General features: G+C 44.9%; 1 protein-coding gene across 3 annotated transcripts in view; it reads right to left on the bottom strand.

Moving 5' to 3' along the window:
• ZDHHC20 (zDHHC palmitoyltransferase 20) overlaps nucleotides 1-27,541 on the bottom strand; it is a 103,890-nt gene extending 76,349 nt beyond the window's left edge. For 2 of the 3 annotated variants that reach the window (XM_088458580.1, XM_088458578.1), the window contains exon 1: nucleotides 21,214-21,385. In XM_088458580.1, the coding sequence (XP_088314706.1) occupies nucleotides 21,214-21,331 (118 nt within the window). In that variant the 5' untranslated portion in view covers nucleotides 21,332-21,385. Of the gene's footprint in view, nucleotides 1-21,213; nucleotides 21,386-27,480 lie in introns of those variants that run through there. The other variant, XM_088458579.1, reaches the window with a different exon arrangement.
• Nucleotides 27,542-27,866: the final 325 nt, after the last annotated feature.

The raw sequence follows: 27,866 nt of genomic DNA, 5'->3' as shown, positions 1-27,866 counted from the left end.
TCAAAACAGCTGCTAATATACACACACACACACCATAACCCTAAAATCCCTTACCTCAAAGAGGGGTGGTGTATTTGCATATTGTCCCTAGGGAGTCTCTTAAAACATTCCTGCAATGCATTTTATTGCCTTACTGAGACCATCTCTATAGCAGATGAAATGCTAGGCAGGAACGCTGCAGTATGAAATGTATTCTCAGAGATGACGGACTCGCCAGCCTGTCAGGAGTCACTTCACTATAAAGAGCTGTTGCTGGTTTGCAAACGGCTTCTGGTGTAACTTAGCAAGAACATTGGCTATAAACCGTGCTCTCCCTTTTCACATTTTATATTCTTACACAATGCCATCAGAATTGCTTTACTCATGAATTCTAAAGCAAGTACAGGTGGTCACTACATGTATTACTTTATTAAATCAATATATTGCAATAGCCGCAATACAAGATGATATTCTATTCTAGATCACTGGCTGTAGCCACCCCGATTTTCATATACCAGTCTGCATTTTTTTAAAAAAAGGGGTAGAAATTATATTTTTACCATGCACTGCTTCACCTCCATGCATTCAGAGATTATACAGTACAGATGCTCTCTGGTCTTGACAAAAGTGCTGTTATGTGGCTGAAACATTGCCCGTGCTGGGAACCCTGCACCTCAGAATAACCACATCTATGTTTTTCTGTCATCCTGACCTCAGCTGCTGAGTAAGCATTTGAAAATGTTATCTATGTGCTGGGGACAAGTCTGCTGGCTCTCGGTCCTGCAGCCAGCGTGATGCCAAGTCTAATGCCAGGCAGAGAGCTGCTCCGAGCTGGCGCATGACCACAGGCGCTTGTGCAGCAAAAAGCCTTTTCCAGGACAAGAGGAAGGATGTTCAGAAAGTAATGAAGGACAGTAATGGCTGCTGGCAGCTGTGCGGGCATTTCTATGGTGACTGGTGTCTCCACCTCCACAGTCTCATTTTTCCAACTGTACCGTGGCACTGGTAACTGCACATAAATGTCAGTCACCAATGGCTGCTTTAATAATGATACCCGATATTGGTTCTGCCTTACAGAATCTAATGATTTCCCCCAAATAAGCTGCAATTATGATCGTATAACAGGGTTGGCTGGTTTAAAACTACCTTGCTTTAAACCATGGTTTAAAGTTTTAAACCAAATGATTTATTTATTTTTTTTAAACCCATTCTGGTTTTATTATTAATTTATGTGGGACTACAAGCATGACACCGTGACTTCTTAAAAAAGGCTTATTATAAAGGGAATACCCCTGGTATTATTCTACATTCTTGTTGCACACAACAGAGAAATAGGGAGGGTAAACCAGATGAGAGAGGTACTAAATCTGCCTAGTATCAGCTAAGACTACACAAACTCCTTCCCTAACAGTCCTATAAGACAGGAGAAAACCACAACTAACATTCTCAGGGGCCTATTCATTAAACCTAAAAATTCTCTAGAGATAATTAGGTTTAGAACTCGCATGGAGTTCTAGCTAATTATAGGTGGAATTCATCATTCCACCTCTCCATAAGTATCTATTCCGAAAAGCTGTCATTTTTGCGATGACAGCTTTTCGGGAAATAGATACTTTTCCCTGCCTACACTACCTTATCGCATCTGGAAACAGTGCTGCGCATGCGCTGTTACATCTGTAAAACCAGCGCATGCACAGCACTGCCTACAGATGCGTTAAGTTTCGTACACCATCTTCAGAAGGTGTAACTTGCTTTAAGCCTATGGAGGCTCCAGGAGCAGGAGAGAGATCTTTTGATCTCTCTCCGGCCGGCTCCGGAAGCTGACACTGTACCTGCTCAGTGTCAGCTTCCCCCGAAGAAGTCTTGCACTTCTGTGAAAGACTTCTACAATATGCAGAGGATATAGGCCCTGATTCAGAGCCGGACGCTCTGACCAGAGCGCTCGCTCTGAATCAGGGCCCACCTCCATTAATATGGAGCGTCCTCCTGGACGCTCGTATAGCTGTGGGTCACCACCTACAGCATATACGAGCGTGCAGGATGATGGTCGCGATGGTCTTGACCATCACGACCATCGAAACTGCGAGCAACAGCCTGCGGTTGAGATTTTCAACCGCAAGGCCAGGAGTGATTTTCGCTCTATCAGAGCCAAGATCACTCCCACTGACATCACTAGTGATGTCAGTGGGGCCGGCTTCAGACGGTAGGCGTTCCCTTGGGAACGCCTCCGTCTGGCAGCCACGCCCACCAAAGGGGGCGTGCTGTCAGTCAACATCGACAGCACGTCCCCTTTGATGAGACACTCCGAGCGAAGGAAAGTCCTTCGCTCGTCACGTCTCGCGCACGACGGAGCTCCCTCCGTCGTGCGCATGCGCAGTGCAGACCATCAACCCACTTGCGAGCGGACAGCCGCTCGCGAGTGGGTCTGAATGAGGGCCATAACTCGCAGGGACATCGGTTACCGCAACTGCTGTGCCTGCAAGTTCCCCCATGTACATAGCGGGGATATTTTCATTAAAAATTGTGGCAGTTCCGTGATTATTAATACATAGACCCTTAAAGCTGGCCATACACCAGACCAACTTTCCTCCAACTTGTTGGTTGGTTGGAATGAAAACACGGTAATGCATGGGAACAAGTGACAAATCAGCAATGTGCTCCCAAACACCAGAAAACGCGAAAAAGATCATTCAGGCAAGTTGGGTAAACCAGTTTTATTTAAAAAAAATAAAAACTTGTCTGAGAAACAGCTTTCATCCGTTTTCTGGTGTTTGGGAGCTATTGGCTGATTGTCATTTGCTCCCATGCATTATCCGATTTTCATTCCAGCCAACTAACTAGTTGGATGGTCGGAGGAAAGTTGGTCTGGTGTATAAAGCTGGGTACACACTGACAGATATATTGGCCGATCAATTGATCTGCCAATGTGTCTGCTGAACGTTAGCGTGGGTACACACTGCCCATGTCGGAGAACGTCGGCAATCACCGACATATCGCATTGGCTGCGCTGCACAGCTGATGGACAGACATGTCTGCAGACATATCTGTCCATCGGCAGGTGTGTACGGGCGGTCTGCAGACATACCGTACACACACAGCGGCAGCCGCGAGGAGGGGGGCGGGACACCCCCACCCACCGGCACACGCTGCAAGACACAGATGATGGCCGTTTGTGTGTATGAACTACCATCATCTGCAGATATATCTGTCGTCAGGTGTGTACCCAGCTGAAGTCTGATTCTCTTTTGAAGAGAGAAAAAAAAAAAATCCTAATAATTTTGAATTATTACAAAGCATTAAAAACATTGTTAATCAAGGTTTCTAATACATAGAAATGTTTCACAGTATTAATATAAGCAGAATTTTTTTATTTTTCATTCAAACGCAAAAAAAAAAACACAACTGGCTTAACCCCCCCCCCCCAAAAAAAACAACAACCCAATCCCCCCCCAACCCTGCCTTATTATATTTGATTTATAAAGTGCCACAAAATGTACACAAGAAAAGCAAGACACAAATGTCCCCAGCACTCTGCAGATGGGCCAGCATGAGAGACATACAGCATACATACATACGATGCAGAGGATATTCAGGCTATTATGTAGTGTAGGGCCATCCGAGCAGACGCCTTGTCATAGACGGCAGCTTATTAGAGGTTTGCAAATCTGTGTAACCGACTCCTCTATTTTATTATGTAGGATCCAAGTCTCTCTTGCTGGCCCACTGCAGAGTGATGGGGAAATTCGAGTTTTACTTTATTGTGTCTAGATTAACCCCTTCCTTACACGTAACGGATATGGGCCATACAGAGTAAACATACAAAGCACTGCACATTAAAACAGGGTGTTAGATCTTAACGACAGCACACAAAGGAACGGCAGTGCAGACGTACCAAACATTATCACCCCTGATTGGGAAGGAGCGGTAACTGGGGCATGAGTTGGGTAACTCACTGAAGCTGCCAGGGGTCACAGGTGGGAATCAGTTCAGTACTCCGTGATCCTGTACCCAAGTATGGGAGAGCAGACAGAGTCCGAAGGGGAGAAGGCGTGGATCGTGCTATTGAAGAACAAGAGGGAGGAGGGCCCTGCCTGAGAAAGCTTTCATAGCAAGAGAAGAACATTTGGAGGGTGAGCTAAGAAAGATAAATGATAGAGGGTTGGAGAACTATTGATTAGAGAGGAAGGTTGGTACACTTTAATGTAACAATTGCTCTTCATAACTCAGTCTGTAAGCTCATCAGTTACATGTTACTCTGTGTTTATTTGCATCCTGATCCCCTCAATACAGTACTACATAACATGTGATGGTGCTTTATAAAAGGAAATAATATTAATGATCTATATTTGCCTGTAGAGCTCCCTTGCACAGACATGTGTCACATGCAGTGTTTATGCTACAGAATATAAAAAAAAAAAAAGAAGAAGAAGAAGTTTATGCCCTTTCATAGTGCCAGACCTCTTCATCTAGTTCTTTATATCTTACCGGTATACTTCCGAGATATGGCAAAAGCTAAGAGGGACACTTGACGACGGTGTAAACAGACAAACTAATAATACACAGATACGTGCACACTTCCCCAGCTCACTATACAATCACATGGACAGAGAAACTGGCTTCATATAACCAATCTTTAAGCCGCTGCTCTGCGCAGATCTTTTAACATTAATTCTACAAAAAAAATATATAAAAACATATCCCATCTGAATTATTGTCTCTTGTACAAGTCATACACACGTGTTTAGCACATATTCTGAAGCCTTTTAAACATGCTTGAACATGGACAGTGAAAAAAAAAAATATATAGGTAAATGGAGCACTATACACGCATGTTTTCCGTCACGTGTTCACATGTTGCATGTAGCGTTCAGAGGTGTTTAAGTTTTAATCTGACTACAGTGGAGATCTATGGGAACGCTCATGTAACACCTGACAAAGCATTCGCCAGAACCCTGCTGCTAGTACACCTTCCTTCCTATAGCCAGCTGATAGAGCACAGGAGAAGCATGTGGCATTACTTATCCAGGTGGTGGAGGAACACTCCAGGTTATAAGGCTTGTCCACACCAGCCTACAGTGACTGAAACAAATGAGAAGAGACTGAAAAGCTGGATGCAGTGAAGAGTCACAGTAGGCTGCCATAATATGCCCAGAAATACACAGGAACAACTCACTAATTACACTTTTTTTATTGCTCACAGAACAGTTAGTGGACAGTGAGTATATTAATCCAGGTGGGCAGGTCTGGGGGCTTTGCTTAAGACAATGGACCTCAACCCTCAAGTTTACACAACAGAATTTTGAGGATTCCGGTCTGTTGAGGCAGATGGGATGTAGTCGGCATCCCGGCATGCGGGATGCCGACGGTCTTAATACCGGCACCGAAATCCCGATCGGTCGGGATCCCGGCACCAGTATCCCGACTGTCAGCATTACCGAAGGCACGTATTGGGTGTTAAGGGGAGGGTAGCGTTAGCTAGCGGGGGTTAGGGTTAGGCCAGTGGTTCCCAAACTGAGCTGTGGCACCCTGGGGTGCCTTGGGACACTTGCAGAGGTGCCTCAGGTTGGTGGTCCAGCACCAAATCAAATTATTTATGGTCAAAGTATTGTAAATATGTGGACAAACAAAAGCACAAACCTGTCCACCACCACAAAACTGAACCTGAGAATGACAGGTAAGCAATATTTACTTCACTTTACTACATTTTCTTCTGAATTGCTTAAACTTTTGGCTTAGGGATGCCGTGAAAACAATGCTGATACTCTAGGGCGCAGTGATTCAAAAAAGTTGTGAACCACTGGGTTAGGCACTAGGGGGAGGTTTAGGGTGCGGGTAGGGAGAGGTTAGGTGTAGGCACTGGGGGGAGGTTTAGGGAGGTGGTAGGGGGAGGTTAGGTGTAGGCACTGGGGGGAGGTTAGGGGAGGGAGTGTTAGGTTGAGGGTGCGTAGAGGTTAGGTTTAGGCACTGGGGGGGGGGAGGGTGGGTTAGTTTAGGGGTTAGAAAAGTACTTACCATAGCGTCCTATGGGTGTCGGTATTCAGGCTGTCGGGATATCATACCCAACCCGACGGAGAGCACTCAAACCACAATTAGTACAACACACACGTACCTTGTGGCAACATTTGGGGATATGGGCCAAACACACTAAACTAAATCTTTGTGCACAAAACTGTTATGTTATTACTTACTGTAAATTAGATTTGTTTTTAACATTTTATAGAATAACGAAACCTAATTACAAATAAAAATATTTTTGTAGGGGGAAAAAAATAAATAAATTAATGGAATCTTTTCTTTAAGGGTTTATAACACCGCTGTAGAGTCACTTGAAGCGCCTAGGAAATTCTCCTTCCCTCATAGATGCCCCTGAAGGGACAGAGAGTCTCCTTGCAATGCAAATGGCGTTACAATGTATAGCATAGGAAGAAGTAGTGTCCTCTCCCAAATCGCACAGGATGGTGTTCCCACAGCTCTCTGATCCGCGTCCTATGTGAGCAAACAGCAGAAGCGGTGAGACACCCTACACTCCTGGCTGAGGGCCTGATTCAGAGCCGGACGCTCTGACCAGAGTGCTCGCTCTGAATCTGGGCCCTCCTACCTAAAATTGGAGCGGCCTCCTGGCCGCTCGCATAGCTGTGGGTGACCACCCACAGCTTATGCGAGCGGCCAAAAAGATGGTTGCGATGGTCAAGACCATCGAACTTGCGACGTGACCCTGCGGTAGGGTCTCGCTGCCGCAAGCCCAGGAGTGCTTTTGGCTCTATCAGAGCCCCCTTTGGTGCGAGACCCATAGCGACGGCTGGCCGACGCTATGCGGGTCTCGCGCATGCACACGACGGAGCTTCCTCCGTCGTGCGCACTAGGGCACCATCGACCCGCTTGCGAGCGCACAGCGTACAGACCTCTGTACGGTCCCTTTCTCCTATAATCCAGACGTCTGGTTGCCATGTACCATGGTCACACTATCAAGGGTTGTAATACAACCTTAATGTGCATATTGTCACTGATCATTAACTAGCTCAATTGTCTAAGATACACCACCGACCCTGAATTGATCAATAGAATTTGACCTCAATTGCATGACATATCTACCAGATCAATTATGTGAGAATGGTTTTCAAGCACTATATATACAGCTGGGTCCTTGCTCCTCTAGCCTCAATACACCATTCAGTGCAAAATGCCTGGTGTGAGTGAGCCGCCAGGTCCCTTTGCTACTCTGCTAACGCCTGGCTGACAATGCGTCTAAGGGCCAATGCGATGTGACGAGGACGCACCAGGAGACTGTGCTCACTAATATGATGTGCGACTGAGTCTGTAAATGGGACTTGGTGTGGAAAAAACCTCTGGCTGGTGCATTGTAGCAGTTTGCATGCTGATTGAGATACTCAGTTGCACACAGATATACAAATGTCACATATAACATTAATCAGCACAGTCTCCTGGTGCGTCCTAGTCACAGCGCATTGGAACTTGAATGCATTTCCGGCAAAAAAACTAAAGACGCCGGCGCAAGCAGCGTCTTACAGGATCTCGCGCAGAGAGGGGCTGCGTGATGTGACTGCAGGAAAGAGGAGCGAGGACACATCTGACTGGAGTCTGTATACATTCAGTGGACTAGAGTTTAGTGAGATATTGTTACGGCTACGTTTTCCGGTATTCACATCAAGTTAGCTGCTTATACCTTTATTCAAATCAATTGCTACAAAGTAATAGGAATGTATTAAGCGGCTACCAAGCCTAATGATATGAATATCTGACAGTGTGCTCAGCAGCTGAATGCAGAGTACAGACATTTGTGACTCTGCATTATAGTATACTATAGTATTATTACTATAACTGTATTGCATGTTTGCAGATAAACTCACTGCCATAATAACTAGCATTGCTGCCAACTGCACGTTTGTATTTTATACTAATCTGAGCTGTACAATAATATTGAACATACTGTATGCCAGTTGAACTATGCCTGGGGCACTATACTTTGAGGTTTAGATACTACTACAATTGTTCTACATACCTCTAGTTTACCACCAATGTATCAGTTTTATTATTGTGCTGTATTGTCCCAATTGTGACTATGGGCTCTATTCATAATGTTAATTATCGGGGTCCGAACGAACCCCGATAAATAACATTCCAACTTGATTGGAAAATCAGCTGTCTCCCCTGGTTTTTCCACTGCTCATTTTGGAGCAGTGAAACTGGTGCGCCTGTGTGACCTACAGGTCACGCATGAGCACATAAGCCCTTAGCGTAAGGCGGAAGGAGCCAGAGGGATCAAAAAGGATCCCTCTTTGGAACCCGGGACTTCTTCCCATAGGAAAGGAGCCGGTTGCAGGAGCAAACGACATCTGAAGATGGAGAATGCACACAGTCAAGCTCCGAAAATATTGCATTTTCGAAGCTTGATGAATTCTGTCCCCATACTAGTGTATGGGGACAGAGGGACATTCCAGTAATGAAAGGTAGGCATGGGAATGATCTGTGATCTCTTCTGCATTACCTTTTTGATGAATGGCCCGAAAACTTAAGTGCTACAAAAGCAGGTGAAAATTAAAATTTTCACCGGCTTTTATAGAAATTAAGTGATGATGAATAAACGCCTATAACTCACTAGAGTGCTCTGGGCCAGCAACACAACCCTAGTTAAGCTGGGTACACACGTAAAGATTTTCTGTCCAACCATCCAACTAGTTGATTGGTTGGAATGAAAATCTGGTAACGTATGGGAGTAACTGATGATCAGCAATTTGCTCCTAAATGCCAGAAAACAGATGAAAACGGTCGTCAGACAAGTTTGTTAAATGTTTGATCCAAACAAGTTTTTGTCCATTTTCCGACGTTTGGGAGCAAATTGCTGATTGTCATTTGCTTTCATACCATGTAATTTGCTTTGGACCATCATACCATTCATTCATAATATGGTATGACTATAACCTATGTGTTTAATACTATTTTTTTTATTTTTATATAGGGTGCAATCAATAAAAGTTATACTATGGGCGGTATTCAATTGTATCGCCCCCCCTACATGCCCGGCAGGAGTTATTAAGTTGTTGCTCCTGTCGAGTGCGATCAGCTGCCGGCGCACCATTTCATCTCGCAGCCCCAGGGGGGTGAGAGCTGAAAATGGTGAAAAGTGACCCGTTTGGGCACCCAAACAGCACTTCTCACGATCGCACGCAACACTTTGGTCAGGGGTAGCAGTTTTACGCAGCTGAACTAGACTGCCTAGAAATAGATCAACATATTACAACGTCTACCCCCGCCCAAAGTGCTGGGCAAGATCATGAAAAAAGTGCAGTTTGAGCACCCAAACAGGACATTTTTCGCCCATTTCAACTCGCACCCCCCTGGGGCTGCGAGATGAAATGGTGTGCAGGCAGCTGGCAGGAGCAACTATTTAATAGCTCCTGTCGGGCGCATGGGGTTCATACAGTTGAATACCGCCCATAAAATTGTTATACTAGAAACAAACAAAATAAAACTATTTGCATAAATTAAACCCTTTCTTGTTCTACAAAACATAACATAAAAAAAAAAAAAAAGGTGAATTGCTTTCGGATTATTTTATAATATGAGGACAAGGATGTAAATCGCTCATCTGCTACTAAGACTCAATGGTAGTACTAATACTGAGAAATAGTGAATTGAGATGCACATTTAAAATGTAATTTTCTGCTTGACTTCTATTATTACCGTGCACAAAATAACCCAGAGCACATTACCACAGCACAAACATAACACGGGTAAGAGAATCATGGAAGGCAGAATACACCCCCTACGGAGAAAGGTTTATTAGTAGCTGATGGAGAGTCTCTGTACAAAAGCTCTTCTTATGATGAAGCCCTTTCATCAGGCCATAGGACTCCTCATTGGCTTCTAATATGCTGTTTTACTCCTGTAGCAAGTTAATAATATTATATGTATTACATAAGTATACTAGGATGCTGATTGTAGGTTACAATAACCAATTACCATCTGGTGTCTGACAGCTTCCTCTGCAGACACCCTCGTCCTCACAGCTGTGTTTATTCTGTATGAAACCTGGTTGTACAAACGCCACAAGCTCATTAAAGTGCAATAATGATGCTGGCATTAGCAGGGCATTTTGAGGGGTTACTTCGGCAATTCTATTAAGTTGACAGAGGTACGTTATTAACAGGCTACATATCGCAGGAGGTCCGTGCTTTCTTGCCTAAAGCGTTGGACACCACACTGCGATAAAGCAGCCTATCCGACGGATTGGTACGATTTGGCTGCTATATTGCACCATGTATGGGCATAATATCGGACAGAGCGCGCACCCGTGGGGTCGTACAACGCACTCCCAGATCTTACTGCAGGTTCAGTCGATCTGGGGATGCGATGTGCGATCCAATGCAGCGCTATGCGGGTGAGGGAGCCGGCATATCGGGCGGTCGGCCACCCGACGCATCGTGTGTGGGTAGCGCCCGATGTGTCGGACGTCGAATCCCCAATCACGTCGCACGGTGAATATCGCACCGTGTATGGCCAGCTTTTTTCATAGCAAGTTGGTTCCTTGGACAATGGACCCCGTGTATATAAGCCCTCGTTAATAGACTGCAAACATGAGTGTAAATTGAGCAAAGTTCCCAAAGAACAAGGCAATGCTACAATGCTAAGGGTTTTCTTGGGGAAATATTATATATATATATATATATATATATTTTTTTTTTTTTTTATAACAACCAGCATGTATTCAGGAATAGCAGTGACTCCTATCAAGAATACCAGGTCTGACCCAGGATATGGAGCACGGTTCCAACCAGAGACAGAACCTGTTCACATTCCGGCTCTGACCCATGTTGGGCAGTTTACACTGCACACGGGTGATCAGTGTTCTGCCAGCACTTGAAGGTGACATCATCTCCAAGAGCCACTCCGGTGAGCCGGCTGTTCCTATGCTGTAAATGGGATCCGTGACGGAGTGACCTGGTTATTTTTGGGGGGCCCGTTTACACTGGTTGATACGGCAATAACCCAGGTTATTTTGCCAGTGTAAAAGAGGTATAAAAGAGTACAAGATTAAGGGGGAGATGTACTAGGCTCTGGAAAGTGATAAATCCGCTCCTAGCTGTCATGTTACAGGCTGTGTTTGAAAAATGACAATTAGGAGCTGATTGGTTGGTCGTTTATCACTCTCCAATTTTTCACTTTCCAGAGCTTAGTAGATCTGCCCCTTAAACACAAAACTTTCACAGATATTGTTTATGACAGATGCATGGATACACTGGAGGTTCTTTGATTACTGTTAATGTGTGATCAGCCCATCCCCAAGAATTATAATACAGCAACATCGCAGTCATTCCTGCACAACTCTTTGGGGTGCGACAAAAAATCTGCAATAATATTGGTGGTCGCGAGGGGTGGAGAATCCGTCGGACCATCTGTTCTAATTGAATATCCCCCAAAGTTAGCTGCCATATAAACCAGTTCCCTTTATTCGTTCCTGCACAGTGTAACTATCTCCTAATAAAAACAGATTCCACCCTCTATAGGTGTGGCTCTCACCAGACTAGCAGTGACCTTTGTACCATACTTGCTGTACACAGCAGGCAAACTAAACATCTCCTACAACTGCAAAGTGCAGGCCCATTTATTACCGAGCTAGCAAGAAACAAGGATAGAACAGTCTATATACACACACACACACACACACAGCTACAGTATACATTATTTATATAAGCTTGATATGCAAGGATATCCTTAAAACTAGAGGCCAAATGTAATAAGGTGAGAGGTTAGAAAATGTGAGAGTTTAGCAGTAAAGCTGGTCATCCACTATACAATTTTCTGTCAGATATCTGTCCAATCTGGCTGGTTGGAATGAAAACCTGGTAATGTATGGGAGCAAATGACAATCGTCCATTTGCTCACAAACACTGGAACATAGCCAAAAATGGTTGTTGGTTAAAACACACAAATGTAACCAATTTGGACAATTTTTTTATGTCCTTTTTTCAGTGTTTAAAACCATATGATCGACTGTCATTTGCTCCCATACATTAACAGGTTTTCATTCCAACCAGCCAGATTGAACAGATATCTGACATAAAATTGTATAGTGGATGCCCAGCTTAACCTCTCACATTGGTCGAGTTTTTTCTTCAAAATGGGAAAACATCTGGATGAGAGTTTAAATCGTGAGAGTTTTTGGAGTCTAAAAACATGGAGTTTGCCTGTTCTCGGTCCCTATTACATTGGCAGAGTTTAAAAAGTGTGAGAGAGTAAACGGCTAAACTCTGACCCGGTTTCATTTGGCCCCGGTACTGTAAAGGCAGAGTTCGGGAACCTATAACTTTGATGTTGGACTATAATGAAGATCATTGAGAACGGCTCTCCAGAGTATTTACTACTGTATATCCTGTCACCCTCAATTATATCTGGTCTTTGGAGTGTCTATATATTTATTACACACACTGAAAGTATCACAATTATACACATACGTCTCATGGGGAGGGGTATATGCCAGAGGCTTGATCTGTGAAGATCCTGACAGGGACGGTAAGTACCCTAACCCTTCTCCTCTCCCCCCCTAAACCTAACCCTCCCTTGGTAGTGTCTAACCGCCCCACCTCCTGCCTGCATCCTAAACCTAACTCTCCTGGGGGGTGCCTACCCCTAACCTACCACAGGTGGTGCCTACCCCTAACCTACCACAGGTGGTGCCTGACCCTAACCTACCGCATGTGGTGCCTGACCCTAATCCCTCATCCCCAGGGAAACTCTAATACTTACCCGGGTCCTAAAGTTCGAGATTCCTATGCCGGTATCCTGATCTCTTTCGGGAGAACAGTGTTGGCATTTTGCCGGGTGGTGGTATAATGGTGGGCGGCATCCCGTCCGCCGGCATACACACTGTTTTATGGTGATGATATGCCACTGACAAGACAGCTCACAGGTAAACTTCATTATTATAAAATAATTTTATATTTATTCAATTAAAGTTATATTTTATTATGTTCATTAGTGTGCCAGGAAAAAAAGACATTCGCTCTCTTCTCTCTTGTACTATTGACAATTTGTCTTTGGCAGCACCCCCCAAAGGTCAAAATGTATTGTAAACTGTTAAATTGGGGCAAATCTATTAAATAGTCTTTCTGGAACCTATACCTAGTGCAGAGGTATTCCCCATGTCCCCCTACCATTCAAGTCTAAAAACTTATTTAAGATAAAGGGGGCAATTCAATGCAATGTAATGTAATGTAAATAGCGCCGGGAAGGAGTTCCCGGAACTATTCAATTGACCGTGCTATTAAGTCCGACTAGAGGATTTCTACTCACACCTCAGTCGTGTTGCTCTGCAAATGACCAGTACCCGACATGCCCTTTGTAGGTGGCAGGCCATTAATTTGAACCTTTCTTATTTATCCCATTGCGGAAGGGGCACATGAAGGTAATGTCACACAAGCTAGAAAAAAAAAAAAAACCTCAAAAAGGCCGAATTCTGCGGCTGAACGCAATCACAATCTTTTCCTCCACCACCGATACGGTCTACAGAGAACTGTAAAAAAGTAATGTGGAACTGAAAAACGACTCGAGACAAGAAGTCAGATTCCAAGTAGAAGGCAGGAAAAACATTTTAATTTCTTAAATATAAAAACCACTCTTTACTGTGCAGAGTTGGCAAAGTGCACAGCCAAGTGTGGCCTTCTCCATCATTGTAGTGATGGGAGGCTGATAGGTTGTCAAAGCCATTCCCTAACCGTTGTCAGCTGAAAATAGCCCACATTGAGGATATCCTGCAAAAGGCCATTACAGACACTGGGAGACCGCAGGAACTCTGGTGAACATTTTATGATTCATTTTCTGTAGCTTCGCCCAAACCAAGGGCTAACTAAGCATAGAGGGAGTGATCATCAGATGGGTTTGGTAGGTTTTGCAGACAATGTCCACATGGTCCTAATGTTGACATTTACATGCAGCCTGACCTTTATAATGTTCATTCTAGCACCTTGCACCTGTCACAACCTGTGCAGTTCCTCTTTCCTGCCTGGGGTGCTACACTCTACTCTGGTGCTTCTAGCACAATCCGCTGATGCAACCAACTGCTGAGATAAAGACCAGAGTGTGCTAGAAGCACCAAAGCAACACCCCAAGCAAGAAAGTGGAACTGCATGGGTTGCGACATGTGCAAAGTGCTAGATTGAACACTACCCTAACCCTCCCCCTGCAGCCTAACCCTAATGTCAGCATTTCAACATTCTGGTGTCGATATTATGAATGTTTACATGGTGACAGCATCCTCATCGGATGACATCTGAAGTCCTGGGAATGAAAATATTAGGGAAATACAAGAATGAGGCACCTACCAACTGATTTCATTGGATTAAAAACCCCACATTGAATGAGCACAGTGGTACATTTTTCACACAGTGTAAGATCCACATGTTCCAAACACATATTCATGGATTCTATTATAGCGCCACAAAACCTAAACCAGATGTATTAGTAGATCCAAGCAAAATACATTAATGCACTTTCTGACATAATTACTAGGACCATACTATTTTACAGACCTCCGCATACATGCAAACTCTAACATGTTTTTGGATGCAACAAAATACTCTCATAAACAGGGCGCTGTATTTTACATCGGATTTTTAGACTTGTGCAAATTGTAACACATTTAAACTGGTCAAACATCTGCACTTTGACACAGAAGTATTAATATCACAGGGCATATAGTGCAAGATGCTGGAACACTGGGCAATTGGTGACAGCTTTTATTGACCTATTGAAAGCTCCCAGCACAGAAGACTGAAGCTCAGCTTGAGGTCTGACAGCAGTATAAATCCTAATCCTTTAGTGCTAATCTTACCAGGATTGGATTCATCGCTGGATTTCTTAGCGTTACAAGGGCAACCATGGGAGGCACAAATCTTCGAGGCATTCTTTGTGACAGAGGGTTTAAATTGGGAAGGAATTCAAGGAAATACCAAAATACTAGTGCACAAAATGATAACACATTATGTTACACCTTTAATCTCACTGGTGCATTGTTGCTGTTCATAGTTTTTTTAAACTTTCCTTATTGTACCTGTTGCCGTCAGCCTTTTACCAGTCCATAGCTTTATATGGTGTTTAACATCACCATGTCACAAATGTAAGACAACAGAGGCCACCGGCAAAACTTTAGAGTCTTGTCGCTTCCTACAGCTCAGCAACAATGAACTGGTGGAATGAATGTGAAAGAATTATGCTTACGAGAAAAAAAAAAACCACATTTAGAAGAGTAAAATCAAACAAACTAGAAAAATAAAAAAAAAAAAAAAATAAAATAAAAAAACATTCATGTATCTTCTAACATACTACGAAACAAATAAGATGCACTAGCCGCTTCTGCTGATTAGTGATATACGGCATGCCTATATTCTGTGTGTAACTGCATCTGCATACAAAATGCTACATTACAGCGTCATTGTGACGTTGCATTTGAAGGTAAAAAAATGCACAAAAAGACGCTCGGCGCTAGAGAGTAACCCACGGCATGTCGCGACTAGAAGAGTGGTTTAATGCGCAAGGAGGGAAGATGTATTGTGGGCACATCTGTATGTATTGTATTTACCTTTGGCTACCAATTATTATTATCATCATTATCATCCTCCTTTATTTATAAGGTGCCACAAGGGTTTTGCAACACCTAATGCTGGGCATACACGTACAGATAAAATGCCTGTCGGTCTGCCTGATATTGTGGCCACACACAGTGAGATAACTCACAGGGGCAGAAACATTTCCGTGTTCCTTCCAGGAAGGAACAGGGGAAACGTACGTCGGCCGGCCGTGGCAGCAGCACACACACTGCCCGAAGCGGCCAACTTTCACTTAAAAAATATTGCATCGAACGGGCATGTTGAACGATCCACCATGCCCAACCAATCCATATTTTCAGATTGGTCGTCTGCATACACTGTACAATTATCTGGAAAATCAGTTGATATTGGGCGCTTCGGCCAGATAATTGTATAGTTACATACAGTAATCAGAAACAGTAAGAACAAAATAAGATAAGAAAAAAAAAAAAAAAAAAAATTTCAGTGTATATATATATATATATATATATATATATATATATATATATATATATATATATATATATATAAAAAAGAAAAAAAAATATATATATATATATATATATATATAAAATTGCAGACCATGACTACAGGTTTTATTGCTGCATTAGCAGTCATAATGCCCAAAACAAGCATCGCCAGCTGAAACAAGGTTTGGTGCCACTGTTGGGTTCAGATGAGACCTGGAATGAAATCAATTTCTATTAAAATACGACTGGATATTAGTTGTGTGTTCAAAATAATATTAAAATGATTAGTGTTTGATTTATTAATTGATCACAAGTGGTAACAAGTTGTTGGGGCCTCCCCAGGGGTTTGAGATTTCCTATGTTTTCCCAACATTTATCACCAACATATTCTGTATAAGGTGTACCAAAATGCCAAAAAGGTAGTTAAAAGATCACATTTCTTCTTAGTTATCAAAATAAAACCAATAAATAATATTCATCCATGGCGACTAGAGCCAGACATGCTATCACACACAATAAAAGCCCAGCTTCTGCTATTTACACACACCAATGCGCTCCCAATTTCCTAGGTAATAAATTCCTTGTACTACCAGAATTCTCACACACATTGTAACCCCAGCGTCCTACCCAAACAATGCCTGGTGATGCCATTAGGCTGCCTCTTTCTACTATGTGAGGACAAAGACCAGAAAAGAGGACAGGAAATGTTTTTGTACACTAAATCAAGAGGCCAAATACAGGTACAACGAGACTGATCATTCAAAAGTAACTCAAGCTCCACAGAGCCATGACGTAATATGATATAAGTTTCACATGAGTTTCCGAACAGTGGAAAGGCGTGTACAAGTATTTAGTGGGTTGGTGTTTTTTGTACATTTTCAAATCACTTTTCAAGATTAGCTAAAACCCCCCCCCCCCCAAAAAAAAACAAATAACAGTGTTTGCCGTTTTTATTCTTCCAATGAAGCTCATCACCGATTATTCCTTTTGAAATGCTTCAGCCATGGAATTTATTAAAAATGAATTAATAATTTGTGTGTGCGCGCTTTACAAGTTCTCTTCACCTGCAGTTGTACAGATAGACAATATACAATAATCCATAGAGCTGTGGACTTCACCATTAGATACCACAGCTCCTATTTTTAATATGCTTTAAACTCCACCAGTTACAGTGAATACTTAGTGGTCGATTCAATTCGAAGTGAAGTCTGGTTGATGCCCGCAATGTGCCACTGTCATGGTGTTGGAACACCAGCAAAGGCACACTACATCGCACCAATTTTGCCCTTAAATCGTGCATTTTAGTTCCCAGCCACACAGGGGTGCGTATTAAAATTCGCAAAGTCAAAGCTACCATATGTATGGCTGATGTGCACTCAACACATTGTGCCGTCCGGCATTGCGCTTATTTGTATTGACCAATTATAACATTTCTTGTCTGACACCAATGCACTGCATTTTCCAACATCTATGGACACACAGGAACAGCACCTGGCAAAGGACGTACATAAGTGACTACATGGGTTTGGTATATATGTTGGACAATCAAAGCGCTCGATCAATACAGCGTGATGCTGAATAGCCCCGGGAGGGAGCTCCCGGAGCTATTCAATGCGCTGTTTGGTCTGACAGTTGTCAGTTATGCCAGAGAACGGTGGTTCTCGCGACTTAACATGGGTGTTTAGTCGCGAGCACCGCCATTCTCGGACTAACGTGCCGGCCGCGCGGCTTGTAGCGCCGCACTGAATTGAATAGAGCCCAGTATTTCGACATGAGAATGTCAACATGGTCGAGACTGAACATGTCGACGTGCTCATAATGTAGACATTCACCATGTTGATGCTGATGTTATGTCGTCAGTGTCAGGGACACAATAAGAAGCAAGTAGACTTTCTAACGGCAAATATAACTAGCACTAATCCTAAGCCTCTATAGCCCTCTTTGAGAACGTGCTTTTTAAAATGTTTTGCTACAAAGTAAAAGGGCTTTTAACCTCTGTCACCATTTCTCTAGTGCTGATCATCTACCCGAAAAAGATTTCAAAATGATCAAACGAGACATGGGTAGGCCTACCAGGGACATTATAAAGTCCTTATGCAAATAACAAATAAAGTCAATCACAGGGCACCACCTGACAGCTTCACGGTACACAAAGGAGCAACAACTGGAGTGTGCCTCAGGCGGGATATAGTTATGAGGCCTCAATCCAGACAGCAAAATCTCGGCAAGGGATTTAACATAAGCGCCAAAATACAGACGCCGGAACTCAGAGGACGCCAGCCCGAATGAAGGCAAGTCTGGGGCGCCCTTAGAAGGGGCAGCCAGAATGTCGGCAACCCTGATCTATAGTTGTCAGACACAGGCGGCATTGTATAAGTACATTCTATTGATTTCAGTTATTATATAACACAGTCAGATTACACAGCATGTATAATCATTCACAACATTCCCTGCACCATTGGAGCTTGCATTCTAAAATCTCTTTCACATCAATAAGGGTCCATTTTTTTTCCAGCAGCAAATTACCCTACAAGAATGTTTCTGGATTGTGGTAGGAAACCGGAGAACCTGGAAGAAACCCACGCAAACACGAGAACAACATACAGTCTTAGCACAGATACGGACCTGGTTGGATTCAAACTACTCACTGGCCTCTGCGCTGTGAGGAAGCAATGGCAAACATAAAGCCTGATTCAGAGGTGGAAGAGGACTTGCGAAAATGTACTAAATGACTCTGCCGCATCTTGGGCGACAGCAGTGATGTGCGGTGAGGTCAATGGCTGGGGAGGCACACATGGAGATGGGTCTGAGTGCTGGGAGCCTGTGTCACTCCCTACTCACTGTAACTCTCCCCTCACTACACTAATCTTCAGTGTCCATTGATTCTCCTACCTGCATCACTGAGTCTACTCTTGCTTCTGCTGACTGAGCTCTCTAAACACTGCTGTGCACTTCCTGGTCACGTGACACATCCAAGGTGTCCATCAGTGGTCAAGGCACCCCCCCATACTCAGAGGCATGCCTCCATTAGCGCTTTCTGTGCAGCTTACTGCCCGTGGTGTGCCCCGCCCCCAGCTCCGACTATATAGAAGTGAGGCTGACCTGTTGCTGCCTCATCTCTAGTCTCCCTGCAGTCCCAGGGAGCTCCACAAAGCTGATGAGTGTTAACTATAAAAATTATTACAATAAACAAAAGATATTTATAACGTAGAAACTTCTTTGTTTATTGTAATCATTTTTCTATCAAATCCCAGGAGTATGACAGGGGAGCTCTGCCTCGGTATACAGAGATGCCCAGCACCGGCGCCTCAGATGCGCTGCATACGTACAAAAGACGCAACATCAGTCACACCATGGAACTACTGGGCAACGCTGTGGGGGTCTCAGAATGTCCATCTCAACTTATACCCCTTTTCCACCGCCAGCAATAACCAGGGTTTTTGCACATGAATGCGCAGTTACCTGGGTTGTTTTGCGATGTTAAAGGGAAGGGTTGAAATAAGCCAGGTCAAGTGACCCGGCATTTCAACTCTTCCGGGTCCCGTTCTCAGCATGGTAAGAGTTCATCCATCACATGATGCCGATGGAGTCATCGAGCCGGCACTGGGACCAGTCCAACAGCGAAATAATTTGCAGTGGCTGACTAGGGCACACCCAGAAAACGGTGGCAACACATGTGAGATTTTGTAGCCACTTGTCACACACTTTGTGACTAAATCCGCACTGCGTTCTGCATCTCAAATCAATCGCCACACGAGCTGGGACACAAGCGCAGCGGCAAATAAAAGCTTCCCTGCATCAGACATCAACACTGCGCCCATCTCTGCATCAGACCCATTGTGTTACTGTAGTAATAGCTTGTTATACACAATCACAGACTCACACCCACAAAGTGCAAACACAACAGTTAGAACCAATGTATGGTTTGTGCACACACTGTGATAACTCACAATGTCCACAAGCAATATACTGTATACACACAAACCTTACAGAAACACTGCACACAGACACATTCTGCAATATACATTATAGAACATGAAACACTGTACACGTACACACAATAAGAACTGTGCTATACGCACATCATTTAACAATAAGCAATGTACTATACACTCACACACAGGAACACTATAGACCTGTTAAAATATTACTGCATACATATACTGTATGTAAACAGATATCCTGTACTGTATGTAATTCAGCTATCCAGCACTGCAGACATGCATCTCATATCCTACATTGCACAAGCACATATGTAACACAGATATCCTGTACTATACACACACATATGTAACACATATATCCTTTACTCTATGTACATATGTAACACCTATATCCTGTACACAAATATGTAACACCTATATCCTGTACTGTATGCACATATGTAATTCAGCTATCCAGCACTGCACACACGTATGTCTATCCTACACTGCACATGTTACTTATGTAACACAGATATCCTGTACTATGTACATACGTAACACCTATATCCTGTACTGTATGCACATATATAATACAGCTATTCAGCACTGCACACATGCATCTCATATCCTACATATGTAACACAGATATCCTGTACTGTACACATATGTAACGTATATCCTGTACTCTATGTACATATGTAACACCTATATTTTGTACTGTACACACATGTAACTCCTATATCCTGTACTGTATGCACATATGTAATTCAGCACTGCACACACGTATCTCATATCCTACACTGCACAAGCACATATGTAGAACAGATATCCTGTACTGCACACACATATGTAACACCTATATCCTGTACGCACATATACAATACAGTTATTCTGCACTGCACACATGTAATACATATATAATGTACTGCACACACATATGTAACACAGAAGCCTGCTACATACACACATATGTAAAACACATCCTGTACTGCACATATATGTAACATCTTCTACAAGACAAACATATGTAACACAGAAGCCTGCTACATACACACATATGTAGCACACAACTATCGTGTACTGCACACACACATATGTGTAACGCAGATATCCTGTGTACTGCACACATATATGCAATGTAACACAGAAACCTACACACACATGACCTCATGTGCACTCTCTGCCTGGGTGACCCGGGGCGGGTGTCAGTGTAGGGGCAGCAGGGAGCCCAGTACTTACAGATACACAGCTCCAGCACATAGGCGTAGTAGGACCAGCACACTACCATGGTGATAAAGAGCACCGGGATCCAGCCGACCACTCGCTGGCAGCACCGCAGGGCGTGAGTCGGCGCCATGATCCCGGAGCTGCCGGCACTGAGCAGCTGCTGTCACTGCTGGGGGTGCGGCCAGAAGCGTAAATAAACCTCCGCCTCGCCCACATTGCGACGTCAGCGCTGACGCCACGTCATGGGGGAGGAGGAGCCGGGGGGCGGGGCGGCGACTCCTGTTAGGTGTGGGTTGGTGGGGCGCCTTTCCTGCCCTGGGACCTGGGCTGGGCCGGGTGGTGGCAATCGGAGCGTAGTCGCACAATATTGCTGCCCAACGGTAACAGTTATACTGGCACCGGGATCACTGATCCCTATGTATAGCCGTGTGCTGCACATATAACTGTGCACCCAGGGTGATAGAGCACTGACAGGCTGGGGAGGCGTGGTCAAATCATGGGAGTACATACACACCTGCTCCCCAACAAATGAATGAAAAGTACAATGTGTCTGATTCATTACGGATCGCTATTGCAATCGCAGCTGCGATTGCACACTATCCTCTGCATGCGAAAATATGCTAATGATTCCAATCGCATAGAGACGCCCACTACCGCTATCTCACATACGTAATACCTCGCATTCCTGCGTATACATCGGTAACATCAACCCCTCACGCAGGAATACAGCAGGTCTGGCCTTACTCAGATATTGCTAACCTCGTTGTACGCAGTGAGTACTGAAGCTGTGTATGCCGTCACAGTGGCTAATTTATGCAACAGCATTCAAACGGACAGGCACGCCTGCTTTTCTCCGACCACACCCACGTCAGAACCCCCAAACGCTGACCTCCTGTCACTCTGCGATGGCTTTCTCGCTGCGTGAGTGATCACGATGCTAACTCACACGTGCACTGCGATATATGCGCAGTACTCACCATCGACCGATCTGCTTACACTGTTGCAGTTGCGATCTGTGATGAATCGCGATTGCACACATAGGTGCCAAGGAGGGGGCCTTGTTCCTAAACACCGGTGCCAAGGAGGGGGCCTTGTTCCTAAACACCGGAAGCGGACAAAAATGGCATATGGCATATTAATCATATATCAAATGGATGTAACCATTTTGTCTGAATGAGCGTTTTCATCTGTATTTCAGGGTTTGGGAGTGAATGGTTGATTGTCATTTGCTCCCATCCATTACCAGGTTTGTGTTCCATCCAGCCAGATAGTAGGAAACATAATCTTAAGGTGTATGGACAGCTGTACTTTTCCAAAATAAAATACACTCAAGGAATTGCAAATTGAGGGCCTGATTGCGTAAGGATTGCAATAGCAATTACGCACGCAGTCTCACTGCGATATTATGCTAATCCATTGCGATCGCTGTGCCGTGGCAACACTACATGAGGACGCCCACTTTACCTTACACACATCTGTAATCCTTAGCAAGACTGCAAAACCGTCGGTAACATCGAGTACCAACGCAGCCTCACGCACACTTACACAAGCTCGGACCTTACTCAGGAATCACTAACCTCATCGCGACCTATGAGTACGCAAGCTGCGTATGGCATTGCAGGGGATAATTAATGCACGCCCATGCAACGGCCTTCAAACGCACTGGCACACCTGCGTTTCGCTGACCACCCCCCGTCACCTCCCATAAATGGCACTGCCTGTCAATCACTCTGCGATGGGTCTGCGTAGTAACTGCGATCGCAGTCCCGATCGCAATGGCCGGTTCGCGCACTGCGATGCATGCGCAGAATGCAACAGTTGGCCGATTGAGTGCGTAATCACAGCTGCGATCGGTAATGAATCAGGCCCTGAGATACAAGTTGGGAGACTCTGTCAAGAATAATTTATCATAGCACCTCTAATATAGGGACAGACAGTGGCGTCACAAAGAGGTGCGGTCAGCACCCGAGTGTCATCCGCTAAGAGGTGACACCAAGGTGCAGACTCCCCCTCACTGACAGGAGCCGGGTGCTGCACTGTAGCATTAAGTGCAGCACTCGGCCCCCGTCACTGAGGGAGCCAGCCGGCGCTCCACACAGGGACCTCCTGCACCCCCCCCTTCCAAGTAATAGGCACAGGGTTCAGGCCGCATGGCCACGCCCCCTTCTCGCATGACCTTGCTTCAAGTCTGGGCTTCCAACATCAACTAATACAATGTTGGCGGGGCAGGATTAAAACCTTTAGAGGCCCTAAAAACTTAAAAGATTTTGGTGCCCCCCATATATATTTTGATCCCCCCCAAAAAACAAAGAAAAATTATCTCCAAAATTCTCGCTAAGGTCTTTAAAAACCTCCAAATTTGGAGAACCCACCCCCCCAAATCTGTCAAAACTGTACTGAGCACCTCTGCACTCACTCTCAGTGGACGACTGAACGGGACGGCCAGCCTTAGCAAGGCGACCGCGTGAGCCTCGGTGGGCCATGTGGCAGGTTGCTAGTCACCCGATTCTAATTTTGTTGTATTCCCAAGGTTAATGCATATCATTAACATCTATTATTAGCATTTTCTTATTATTTTTAGTATTGTACATAGCCCCTTTTGTGGAACCTGTTTCAGCTGCACCATATGGTCCATGGTAAATCCGACAATGGAAAATGTGCTTATTTTGCTTAAATGGTGGGAATGCACTTTAATAACCCCGCAGTTCCCACCACTGAAGTCTATGAGGAACCACTCATTGGCTGAGAGGCCGAGGCTCTCCCCTCTCAGGGCCTGATTCAGCACGGAACGCAAGTCTGCATACGCACGCACCCAGCTGCTGCAAAAATATGCTAATGAGCCCAATCGCAATGACACCGCAGCACAAGAACCAGACGCCCACCACTACATATGCCGCCCACTTCCCTTTACCTCCGCAATACCTTGCTAGACAGCTAAAACATCAGTAACATCGAGAACCATCGAACCCATTAGCATAATAGTGGTTGACCTGACCTCACTCAGGATTTGGGACGCTTCCTGTGTGCATCTAGGGCTCTGGCTGCGTCTTCCGTCGCATGGGCTTAATTATGCACTGGCACGCCTGCGTTTCACTGATCACCCCTTGTCACCACCCCCAAACGGTCACTTCCTGTCAATCAATGTGTGTTGAGACTGCATGTTCCCTGCGATCACTACCCAATGGAATTGACCGGTTCGCGCACGCTATCGTCCCTTCTAGTGCCCAACCCTAACCCTCCAGTAAGTGTCTAACCGTCGGGGTAAGTGCCTAACCCTAACCGTTGAGGTAAGTGCCTAACCCTAAAAAAAATTTTTTTTAAAGTGTTGACCGTTTGTCGACCTTTTGACCATGTCGACCATTTGTACCTGTCGACCTATAGTGTGTCGACCTTGTGTCTCTGTCAACCTATTAACTGTCTAACATCTGGTGTCTATCTAGACATTGTCTACCTTTTTGCTGTAGATCTTTAGAGCGGATCCGCTACTGGACAAGGGGACAGACCGGTGCAAGGATCAATGTTAGTATGTAGTGTGAGTAAGTGTATTTGCAATAAAAAATATATATTAACTATGGTGTGTGTCTTGTCATTATTTTAATATTTATTTTTCTTTTGCACAGGGACTAGAGGTACCAGCAGGCCCTTAATGCCCCACATGCTGGTACTTGTGGTTCTCCAAGTACCCTCATGCGGAGGAGGCTTGCTAGGACCTCTAGTCCTCCTATAAAAGACAATATTAGTTTATTTGGGGAGGAGCAGGGTCCTCCTCCCCACTGTCTCACAGCATTCTTCTCTAGCACTTCTATGACAGCCTTCACCTTCCCAGCTGTATTGTGTATGGAGAATTGTGTTGCTAATTGTTACTTGTGCTCTGTTTATAAGTTGGTTACTGTATTGTAATGTAATCTTCTGTGTACCCTTCACTGTATGTACGGCGCTGCGGACCTCTTGTGGTGCCCTATAAATAAAATGTAGTAATAATAATAATTTGTATTTTTTTACACAATCAACCCCACATCTGCTGGCCAGGGACGCAGGGTATAGCTTTGGGCTTCAGCCCCGGGCCTGGGGTACCCTGGAGAGGGGACGCCCTTTATTGGGGGTATCCCCAGCCTGGGCTGATTAGTCTGGGGTGCTGAATGCTTTGGCTGGGGGACCCTGTGAAGCGTGTAACCTGGATGCGGCATTACACCCCTACTAGTTAGAGCCCACTGCTGGTTTTGGATAATTAGCTGGACCTGAACTCATTTTGTCCCCTGTATTTCCACATCTAGGACCGGCTTACAGAGCCTGGTGCTGGTTGATGAAAATGCGAGGGGCTCCTACATGTTTTTCCCCTGTACTTTCACAACGATGATGGGCTCAAATAGCCTGGTGCTAGTTGTGCTTTTGAGGGGGAACTCACATCATATTTTTTTGTGATTTTAACACTTTAAGGGCCTGATTCAGACCCACTCGCGAGCGGCTGTCCGCTCGCAAGTGGGTCGATGTTCTGGACTGAGCATGCGCACGATGGAGGGAGCTCCGTCGTGCGCATGCGCCAGACGCGACGAGCGAAGGAAAGTCCTTCGCTCGTTGTGTCTGATCAAAGGGGGCGTGCTGTCGATGTTGATTGACAGGCCCTTTGGCCCTTTGACGCCCTTTGGTAGGCGTGCCTCCCTGACGGGGGCGTTCCCACGGGAACGCCTCCCGTCAGAAGCCAGCCCACTGACATCACTAGTGATGTCAGTGGGAGTGATTTTGGCTCTGATAGAGCCAAAATCACTCTGGAGCTTCAACCGCAGGCTCCGGCTCGCAGTTGCGATGGTCACGACCATCGCGGCCATCAAAATGCACGCTCGTATAGCCTGTGGGTGGTGACCCACAGCTATACGAGCGTCCAGGAGGACGCTCCATTTTCATGGAGGCCGGCCCTCATTCAGAGCGTGCGCTCTGCTCAGAGCGTACGGCTCTGAATGAGGGCCTAAATCCCATTTTACACACAAAAACCTGCACAGATCCCACTGATCTGTGTAGGTTTCTGCTAAACTCACAAATTGTAGTGATACTCGCATTACAAGTTGCGAGTTTGCCCTAGAAAAACTTGCATGTACTCGCATCTCTGACATACTTGCACCCTCCAACTCGCACTCTATTGCATAGAGCGACTTTAAGTACAGACTTGCATCAAACTCGCTGCAAATTGATGTGAGGCCATAGTCGAACATGAACTCAAGACACACTTTTCAAATACACTGCCCTGTGAGCAGCGTATTTGCAGAAGCCTGCACAGATCAGTGAGATTGCAGGCTACTGTGTGTTTATAAAAAAAGAACACCAGAACAGATGCGCTTATACACAGATGAATACGTTTGATGTATAATCCCCGAAAACACCATTCAGGGGTTTACCTCAAATATTAAGTATCCCCCTGATGTAGTAAGGAGGGACCGCAGCAGGTATCTCCGACCTGCTGTGATCCCTCCATTCCCGCCAGCAGCCGCCGCCCTCATAGGATTCTGTGGGGGATGCGATGCTGCCATATTGATCAATATCTGGAATGCGATGCATTACGGATATTGGCCTCTGAAGATGACGTTAGCCGCTGTAGCCTATGGGCTACCACCACATAATTAGCCGGTGGAGAGTTCCCCCGGAACCCTCCCCCGGTAATGGCCACCAGCCCCGACACTGGCCGGCAGCTCTCCAGAAAGCGGCCATTTTTCAGGTGTTTTCTCTGGCGAGACAGCCCAGCGCAGGACTTCGGAGGGGTGAGTAAAAATGGGTGCAGGGTGTGCGGTGTCTGCCCACCCAGGCCCAGGGGTCTGTGTGCACAGCACACACTGCACCCATTATAAATACGTCCCTGTATAAAAGGAATTATTTAAATAAATATCCCAAGAGCTGTATTCTGTGTTAAATACATACAAGTTATTCAATACATGAACCTACTGACTGCAGTCAATTCTATTACTATAAAACAAACATAAAATGGATACATTGAATACCTCTGAATGATATACATACTGAAACATTTAAATACTGTTACAATATATTGTTGCTAGCACAGATGGAAAAGCTTGCAGACTTGTATAGTAAAAAAGACCTGTAATAATTGAATAACCATAAACCACATAAAATACATAATGAGTATTCATATATAAAACCACTCTCCTGTAGGAAATCTTTTATCGTTAGCTCGCCCAATTCTGTCTTTCCACTCTCTAACCACAGACTCTTTACCTTATACCTTATCTTTTCTCCTGTACCGAATTCCATGCACACACAGCAACAACTAACCTTGACCCTATCTTCTCCTCAGCCTCGCTTTGTCACAACCATGTCTAGTTTTCACCTTTTGCCTGTCTCTATGGATCTGTATGTGTAATTTGCCTGGAGGACCTGTTCTGATCATGCTGCTGCAGCACCTCTCTATGCTTTCCTTCCACAGTGATTATTTCACCTGGGTCCTCTCCTGGCTGTGAACACTGCTAGCCCTGATTGGAATCACAGGTGTAGTTCTGACTCAGTGCTGCACAGATGAATACTCCCTCTGCATGTTGTGCCTTCCACCACTCAGAAAGCTACTGCCAGACCACCTGTCCATATCCACCAATTGCAGCCAGACCCAGGGTATATATATCCTCCCCTGATAGCATTCTGGGCCTGAACATCTTGTTACTTCC

Source organism: Taudactylus pleione, unplaced genomic scaffold (assembly GCF_031769625.1).
Source record: "Taudactylus pleione unplaced genomic scaffold, aTauple2 ptg000842l, whole genome shotgun sequence".
In the NCBI taxonomy this organism is placed as follows: domain Eukaryota; kingdom Metazoa; phylum Chordata; class Amphibia; order Anura; family Myobatrachidae; genus Taudactylus; species Taudactylus pleione.
This window is presented reverse-complemented; position numbering and strand designations above follow the sequence as displayed.